The sequence below is a fragment of the Cynara cardunculus genome (assembly GCF_001531365.2).
Source record: "Cynara cardunculus var. scolymus isolate 2C chromosome LG 10, CcrdV1, whole genome shotgun sequence".
Taxonomy (NCBI): Eukaryota; Viridiplantae; Streptophyta; class Magnoliopsida; order Asterales; family Asteraceae; genus Cynara; species Cynara cardunculus.
This window is the reverse complement of record NC_037537.1, coordinates 26,832,193-26,841,994: the sequence shown is the minus strand read 5'-3', so window position 1 is coordinate 26,841,994 and position 9,802 is coordinate 26,832,193. Positions and strand designations below refer to the sequence as shown.

Genomic DNA, 9,802 nt, shown 5'->3' with positions numbered 1-9,802 from the left:
CAAACAAACAGACCCTAACTTGACGACATCTCTATTTAAATCTAGATATTTGATTTTTAACTTTAGTGGCTAAAGTTAAATCCTTTTTCTGGAAGGGTGTCCCATGCTATGTCTAAACTAATCCCGACAAATTGTGACTGTAAGAAATCAACGCTGATAAACTCAGTAGACACTATTGTTGCGTATGCTTGAAATCGAACAGTGGACAAATGAGATATTTCATCACATTCTCCGGTTACTCAATTGAACTCCTTTCTATAAATAGAAATGGACATGATCTAAGACGAGATGATAGAATTAAAAAATTCAAAATTTGATCTTCAACTTGCATTGCAAAAATGTAAAAATATCCAAATATAACTTGGTGACAAATTCATGCGCTTATTTGCTAATTTGTACGTATTATATATTTTGATATATAAAGAAAGTAAAAAAGAAACCAATAAACATGTAATGACAATTTTACCCTTGCAAGCCATTCCTGGTATCTTGCTCCAAACACCATGACCGGTTTCATCAATCTACGAAATGAGCCAGAATACACAACTACTTCCCCAATATGCACTCAATTTTGGTTTGAAAACAACACAATGATTAATACGAAAGCGAACAAAAACACAACGATTTTGAAATCCGGGATTCCGTCAAGTAGTTATGCTTTTACAATAACAACTTCCATCAAACAACTTGGTAGCTTTCCGTCACCAATTGCGTCCTCTGAGAAAACTTCGGAGCAGCTCCACCTTTTAGTGGCAAAATACTCGCAACCTGTAACATTCCTCAATCAGCCCAACGCACTTTTCGATCCACATCAAGTTAAAAAGGTCAAAATGCAACTAAGTTGATTTAGTTCTTATTTACTGTAACAAATAATATTTTTCTTCCTCAATTGATGTAAAAAGGTTTCAAAAATTTCTATTTAATACAACAAAGTTCTGATTTTTTTAATGATCGTTAATCTTGTAACATTTAATTACATGAAAGCCCGTTTACAAAAGGGTCACGGCAAAGTGGACAATAAACTTGGCATCCACGTCACTGAATGTTGCAAAACCATCCGGTAAAAATTGGTACAAAATATAATTTTTTTGAAATTTTTGTTACATCGACTGAGAAAAACAACTATTCAAACTAAATAAGAACTAAGTTTCAAAATTTTCTATTTAATATAATGGAGGTTTAATTTTGTTATTTTGTACTCATTTTAACCGGTAACATGCTGTCCACGTCATCAAATGTTAAAAAATCAGCAAGCTACCGATCAAAATGGATAGAAAATAGAAAATTTTGAAACTTTCTTACATTGACCGAGGAAAACAACTATAGTTACACTAAATAAGAACTAAGGCAACTTTGTTAAATTGACCATTTAAGAAAGAATACGAAAAATAAAAACAGAGAACGAAAACTGATGGGCAGATGTTATCTAACAAAAAATCGACCATATTAAATAGGGTTTGACGGTGAAACATATATACCTTCATGCCACTGAAAGTACTTGTTGCCGAGAAACGCACAGAAATAGGGAAGAAAGCTGAAGAATCAGCTGGAGGAACCACAAACTCCATCGACCCACTGCATAGTGTTCATTACGTCACAAAATTATATCTCAAGATAAATCGTCATGCCATGCTTTAAATAAGTAAAGAAAAGAACTAAAAAAGATCACTTATCCACTGACCTGCGATTTGAGTCATCAATTATAAGGATAGACCACTCCAATATTGAGTTTCTGGAGTCATACCTGCACTTGGAAAAAGAAACAATATGAACTCTTGACAAATTCTGTTGTGCACCAGTTTATTAGGTCATATGATAATATTTAGAACGATTCTAATGAAAAGGTTTTGACAAGATCACTATTTCAGGTTACTTCAGAAAATCTCAGATATGTCGCTCAGATGCAAAATAATACCACAATAACGATAAAAAAAAAATAGAACTACAAATCCCAAATGAGGAGCTGTCAAAATGGAGAAAATAGAGATTTTGGAGTTTTTAACCTCTTTTTTTTGCTCCAGCAGATCCTCCAAAACTTTTCCAAAATGGAAAAAGTACGAGAGGATAAAAAATTAAAAATCTCCAAATCTGGATTACTCTACAAAATTAAATGTTGAAAGAGAGATTACGTGAAGTTGCGACTGCCACCAATGAAGTTGAATGTATCGTCATTTCACATAAATTTTATTTGAAAATTTGTTGGGACATTAAATCTATTGAATATTTTAATAACATAATATATGTTGAAATCTCCAAAATGGAGTTGTTGGAGTTGAACGTAATTTTTTTGAAGATTTAATTTTGGCTCTCTGTTTCGTGTTTCCTACGCTTTGCTGATTGCTTTTAATGGAGCTCTAACAAAGTCAAGATGAAGTTTTCAATTATTGAAGCTCTTGTAAGATCTAACCTACAAGAATGATGCCTACAGAAACGTCATTATACCCGTGTAAAATAATTGGAAAAATACCATATGAATAAGAAAACATGGTTCTAGTGCTATAACTTCCATTAAAAACAGCAAATCCAAACTAATATCATAAGAAAAGCGAAAACTTTACCTCCATTCCCCATCGATCTGCTTAACATTTGGTGCCTCTCTAAGAGCCGGAAGAGGGACCGAAATAACAACATTTTGTAAATCAAACATTGACGAAGCTTCATACTCGATGCTAACGTAGGTTTCGTTTCCAGAAACAGAGGGCCAGCAGTTAACTGATAAATGAAATTCCGAATTTGCATTAGAACATGCATAAAATTCATCCCGGATAAAAGCAGGTGGCATGACATGACATGACACTTACTTGTCAATGGCACATCCGACTCATCTTTGCTTTGCAATCTCCACTTCAGGAGACCAAGACCATCACCAGACTGGCCAGCAGGAAACGGGCGGTTAGGATCCTTGGATCCCAGAATATTTTCATTGGAGAACAACTCCTTGTTAATGTTAGGATGTGTCTTGAATTTGATTTCTGGATTACCCCCACTTTCAACCTGTAAATCAAAGTAAAAAATGTGTCTTTACCAAGGACATCCAAATCAACAACTATGAAAGTTTAGCATTAAGCTTCAAAACTAGAACTTTGTGCTCTCAGAGATGGGTTGGATTTGGACAAGAAGACCTAGTGACTATCATTTGTAATCAAATCAGTGATCTAATTTATTAGCTAATAGATTGATCTGATAGCCAGCTGATCCAATCAAATGGATCATGATCAAGATTAGACCCATTTTTCTAATTTTTAGTTTGAAGTTTTTCAGAGCTTTGATGAATATAATAATTGAATCTACAACATTTGCATGGTAAAACTAAAAGAGTATTTGACATTTTTAATGCATAAAACCTTCCCGTTAACGTAAATAAATGTTATTTACCAACACATAGTCGTACCATACAACTACCAATGTGCATCACGTCATTTTGAGAAAGCACATATTTTTTACAAGTGCAAAACAGCTTGTACCATACAACTACCGATGTACATTTACATGTACCATACAGTTGCTACAGTATAATACCTTCACTTTGCGATGAGACACCTTTTCATACTACTACTACGATTGTTATGCACGTGTACTTCTACCACAGAAGTCTTCAACACATAACACTTCATAAAGCATACCATGCAACTATAAATGCCTAATGCTTGTACCTTACCACTAGAAAAAGGAGTTGGAACCTGATGACACAGCATAGAAAATAGCTGTAATATTCATCAACAAATATAATGAGCTCAGTGAGTACAATTTGGAACTAGCATTTCATTCTTTATGTATGTATATAGCCAAAGCGTATGATCTGAAAAGGCAACGCCTTATGTCCTTCAATTAAGAAAATAGAATTTTGTTAACATGAAACTCAATTTGAGTAACAGAAGTCAGTTTTGTCACTCTGTGTTTGACAAAGACAGCATCAACTCTCTGGAGGTGGATCTATAAGAATAAAAAAGAATTAGAGTAAATTACAACTTCGTTTCTGGGCTACTGTCATCTACAGGTCCAATCACTCCATTAGGAACATCATTTGCCTAGCACATGACTACTACTAAGGGGTAAAATTAAAAAATTGCTAACAGAACTTTAACCACAGGCTAGAGCAGACTCCCACATATCTGCTTTAACATCGACATAGCATGTGAAAACTAACCCAGTAGAAAATGCCAAACAAACAGAAAAAATGCTGTACAGATCCAATCATATCCCCCGCCCTTCTCTACTGTACGTTCATCACAAAATATTTCTAAATCCCAATGGATTCTCGAGAAGAGAGAAGCCATGGTGGTCCTTTCACCAAAAAGAAGACCCCAATTCCCCAAGTAATAGTTCATTTAACAATATACTATTTCCCCTGAAACGAAAAATTTCCAAACTAACAAGAATTGCATCATGATGTTACCATAACATGCAAAATTGGCATCAAGAAGGTGTAATACATAACATGCAAAATTGGCATCAAGGAGGTGATATCGATCTGCTGATAGTTAATCTAGCTTCTAATATTAAAATAATATTATGCACATACATGTTTGCATGCATAATAAAGAAAACTAACAAAACATCATATCACCCAGTTTTCATCAACATTAACCCTCTCAACACCCTAGGAATTCACGGTGGTCCATGGTGGTTGATCTAACATGCAAGCCTCTTTAAGGATCCGAAAGGGATGCAACTGCTTATTGCTTACCAGCTTCAAAAGATAGATGCTAAAAAGAAAATGCAGATACCATGAATGCAGATTAAAGAAGGGAGCTGTAAGATGCAAACCTGAACTTGGATAAGCCCATCATCCTGGTTAAGTATTTGAAGAGACAAGGTTCCCTGCACATCAAAGTTGCTGACACCACCATCTCTCTTTAGTGTCACGTTGAGCTTTTCTTCAGTTGTCAAAGTTATAGGATCAGTAGGTGGTGGAGCAGATGCTCTGCTTGGATTAGCACTTGGTCGGACATCTTCCACAATCACTTCACCTTCAGCTTTCAGTGATTCCARGAACTGGTTTGCCCTTTGTGATTTACCTAGCTGCATACCCATCCCTTTACTTGGAGCACTAACAGCTGAACTTGGACGACCTGAGGATCCACATATAGATGTTATTTATCGGTTATATAGGTCCTTATTTTGAAGCCATTTCATTAAGAATGTAAATAGAAAGGCATCTAAGAAATAAAAAGAACTATAATTATCAAGTCTCCAATGGGATTACAGATAAAAACAAGCACCAACCTTTAGACTTGCTTGAAAAGGAGTCGACATCAGAGCTTAATCCAAATCCAGAACCACTTCCAAATGTATTACCACTGGATATACCTGTATCATTACCAAAGCCACTATCCATTCTTCCTATTGAACCCATTGAACCCATTGATTGTAAAGATGAAAAGCCACCTTTGTCCATTTTTCCCCTTTCAATCTGCAGAAAAATTGCACAAAGATTTGTTAAAGCAGAAATAGGATGTCAAAGAAAATATGATGATTGAAGAATAATGTCTCATTGAACCCTAATCAACTTGCCTTGCTTTTATCGATCTCATTAGCTTTACGCTTCATGACATCCTTGGTTTCATTGATTTTACTCTGTAACACCAATTTGTGCAATCTCTCCTCATGACTCTCCATCTCACAGTATTGCTTCACCTGGGCAACAGTTACATTCTCCTTGTGCCCAAGGGAAATGACTTCGTCAAAAGCAAAAATCAGCTCAAAAGCATACTTGCAAACGCCTTCTTCATCTAAAGAGGCAGAAAACTCAGGGATCTATGCATAGTTAAGGAGTCAATCTGTATGAACTTCTTATGAAATCGATAGATAGAAAAATGTTTGCATCATTGTGGCATCAACTTCAACATGCATGAACTGAATTAAAGAAAACTACCCTTCTTCATTGGTATAGAAAAATAATTAAGTTGAACACTGTATCAAAATAATAGAAATCATAAAAAACTGTCACATCTTTAAGGGAGAAAAAACAATACATATTGCACTAAAATGATACAAAGTTTGATCTACCTAAACCTGGTATTAACTAAACACGTCAATCATCGTGAGACAATTTTCTCAGAAAACTCTGCTAGCTCTAGACGGTTAGGAATCATACAAGTTAAAGAACCAGCCTATATGACTGACAAAATAGATAAATAACTTGACAAGAGATAAATACATTATTGTCCATATTAAACCAATTTTCTACTCTAATGAAACTTCTCTAAATTAGTGAAAGTGGGACAGCAAAAATATATCACCCTCGATAAAAGATCAATCGTCAACTCCTAATTCCACTCTCACCTCCTCTCTCCTCCCTCTATTTCAGTACCATGTATATGTATACCTTGCATTGACCTATATGAGACTCTAAAATTTAGGTAAACCTCGGTGCATGTTGCATCAAATTTTGTTATGCAGCAAAAAGGATACAACTTTAGAAAGAAGCCTCAATGTATCCAGATCCTCAAGAATATTGCTTTGCTTGTTCGTTACAAGTAGCAGATACAAGCTCTCAATTGGCTGGTACACATAGCGCACATTCTCCGTCTCAACATAGGTATGTTGCTTCCCACTTCCAACCAACTTTGGAAAAGCTGCAAGAAGCCCCTCAATTCTAATCCGCGACATGTCAACAAACTGCCTTGAAACAAGTGCTGTAAAAAAACGACTATTAGTTAACATCTGACTGGGAGCATCATTAAGAATGGCGAATAAAACATACAACAATGCAGTTTAGAAAACAAAAAGAGCACCAGCGAACAAGCTAGTGCTAACTCCTATTTGTTATGGAACGTAACACACAATTTATACTCGTAGATACTAGACTACAGCTTCAGTGAAATAACTGTAGCACAAGGCTTGTACATTGCTGCCAAAATCATAGGCTCAAGACAAATAAAGGTGCTAGGTTAGAAAGTTGCTTAGGGCTAGACAAGACCATCATATAAAGCAAGCTTTTGTAGGCTTTAAGCTCGAGATACAAAAGATATTGAGGATTTAAGCCCTATGAAAAATAAGCATGCTTACCTTATGACTTAAAAAAGGTATATCATACTTATGGTGGTTATGATACATAGCCTTTTTGTAACATCCCGGTCAACCGTACTAGATATTGTCCGCTTTATCCACACTTGCGGTTTTAAAACACGTTTGATAAAGGAGGTATTCGGTCCCTTATAAGGCGACCTTTGTTCCCCTCTCACAATTTTCAATGGGACTTTCTGTGTTTAAAATGTATTCATCCAATTTTTTTCAGACACTGATAGATGACAGTTGTTGTCTTTGCCTCATCCTTAGAGGTGCAGGCAGACCACCTTGTCAGTCGCACCTTGTGTCAAATAGCTATGAGCATCATATACAAACTGCAAAAGGGATGGTGTATTCACTGATCTGAGCCAAGCATGAAAATGTTACTGGCTTAGCAAGTGAAATTCAGCTGCTAACAAGTCGATATATAAAACTAAAATACGTTCTATGAAAAGTATTTTTTGTGCATTCATCTTAGTTATTTTTTGTTCTTCTTTTCTATTAACATGTTCTGACTTAGATCCGAGATGTCATCAATAGTTCTACGCATTTCCACTAATTTAGGTTATAGAAGAGTGAAAGCATTCATAAGTACATAAAAACTTCATAGTTGGTTTACATTTTAATTTCACAAGCGAAAAATTTATAAATTACAATCACACCCGATTACATCAGATGATCTGAACTTAAAGGGAAATAAAACAACACACCTTTGCCAGATTTACTGGTAATGGAGGCTGCTAGAACAACCTACAAGAAAAATATATGGAATTAACAACCAAATCTAAGCACCATAAACCCTAAATTTACTAGCAACTCGAAAGATCAAATATGATGCCAAAACTCTTATGTAATCTCAAAATTTACTTTACAGGTATGAAATTCAACAATACAGTGGCATTTAATTACCATTTTGAGAGTATTGAAGTTCAATGGCGACTAAATCAAGTCCAAGTATTTGAGCACACCTACAGAGCAGAAGGTGTAGATCAAGCAATGAATCAAATATAACAGAATAATTAACGGATCCAGAGGATGTAGATCTCCGGCAGTGAAAACGTACCTTCAAGTTGGTTGCTCCGGCAGGCAGGAGATCCGATGGCTTACTGGATAGTTTCCTTCGCTCTCACTACTTATGTCCTTTCGTCGTCAAGTCTTGATGAAGGAAGAAATGCAAACGATAAAAATATTTCACTTCACACCCAAAAATATGAAGTAATGTTAGTTTACACCCCTCATCAATTTTGAGTATAATCACCATACGAGTGTTCTTATATGCATCGGCGGGGTACAGGGATGGTGAATTGCTCCGATTCGGTGGGGAACCCGGTTCATCCGATCCAAACAGGGACGGGGATTTCCCGTTAAAATAGGTCCCGGGGTCGGAATCCCTGGTAGACTCAAACCAGGGACGGGGGATGTTACTCAAACCGAGGTCGAGGATCCCCGGTAGACTCAAACTAAAACATATTTTTTACCGGGTTTTGACCGGGAATTGCTAGAATTTGACCGGGGACGGGATAATAATCCACATACTTGCCGGGGACCGGGACTGGGGCCGGGGATTACAAAACTCGCCCCATCCCCGCCCAGTTGCTATGCCTAGCGGGGTAGCAATAAAAATAAGAGTAGAAGTCGTAAACTACAAATTTGGTCCCCACGGTTTTAAAAAAATGATATTTTTTGTCCCTATGATTTCAAATTTACTAAATGACCATCGTGGTTTGTAAAACGGTCCGAATTTAACCCCTTCCTCTAATGATCGTTAAAAAATATCGTTAAATGAGCGTACTTTCATCATTTTATTGACTTTCTATATTTTATTTAATTGAAAACCACAAGAACAAAAATCATAAAATCGAATATGTTTGGATAAAATACAAAGAATTTGTTAAATGACGAAAGTGTTCCTCGTTAAACATAATTTTTTAATGAACGTCAGAGGAAGGAACCAAATCTAGACGGTTTTACAAAGCACAATGATCATATTCTAATTTTATTTTATTTTTGACTAACCTGAATATCCAACCCGTTATGCGAGCCGACTAATCTCAGGGGGACCATCTGTTTTGCAGATAGTCCGGAGTCACCGCATTTGAACCTCCGTGGCCATAAGGGGGTTTTTATTTCTCTTTAAATTTGAATCTGAGACCTCCTGGTACTTTTGACCTTTGGAGTCAACCTCAAACCAATCAGGCACCACCCTTATGGTTGATCATCTTCTAATTTAAAATTTGCATGTATGAAAAATGTTATTTTTTAATAAATCATATAGACCAAATTTATCGTTTACTCTAAAAATGATTAATGATGCATAATTTGAATATTTATTACTAAGTATTAGATAATAAAATATTTCCCAACAAAAAGGAACGAATAGAATGCACTTTAAATGTCTGGAGGCTTCATATTCAAATTCAAGCAGGAATAAAAATCTTCTTGTAGTCACGAAGGTTCAAATATGAAGTCTTCGGGTTACCCGCTAAGCAGGCGGTCGCGCTGGAATTAGTCAACTCGCATAACGGATTGGATATGGATTCTAAAGTTTATCTTCATTTTCAAAACCAAGTGCCCTTTAAATCCCTAAAATATTTTCATGAAGTGTTAGTAATGTATTTAACAAAATTTTCAAAATGAAGATTTAAAAAAAAAATCTCTAACAGATTTTCTTAACCTTCTCTAAAATGGAGAAAGTATGAAAGACATGATAAAATTCTTCAAATTTAGACAACTCTAACAAAAATTCTTCAAATTATAGTTTACAAATAATTTAGGGGCCGTTTTTAAATAT

The 9,802-nt window shown here is 35.6% G+C and overlaps 1 protein-coding gene across 1 annotated transcript; it reads right to left on the bottom strand.

Annotated features, from left to right (window-relative positions):
* Positions 1-446: 446 nt before the first annotated feature.
* Positions 447-8,162, bottom strand: LOC112519345 (coatomer subunit delta-like). Its single transcript, XM_025127405.1, has 12 exons — positions 8,075-8,162; positions 7,921-7,979; positions 7,722-7,761; positions 6,415-6,638; positions 5,515-5,757; positions 5,227-5,413; positions 4,768-5,072; positions 2,802-2,994; positions 2,559-2,712; positions 1,682-1,744; positions 1,479-1,575; positions 447-768 (listed from the first exon to the last, which is right to left on the bottom strand). The coding sequence occupies exons 2-12, from the start codon at positions 7,921-7,923 to the stop codon at positions 679-681; spliced, it is 1,599 nt and encodes a 532-aa protein (XP_024983173.1). The 5' UTR covers positions 7,924-7,979; positions 8,075-8,162; the 3' UTR covers positions 447-678.
* Between the last annotated feature and the right edge of the window lie 1,640 nt (positions 8,163-9,802).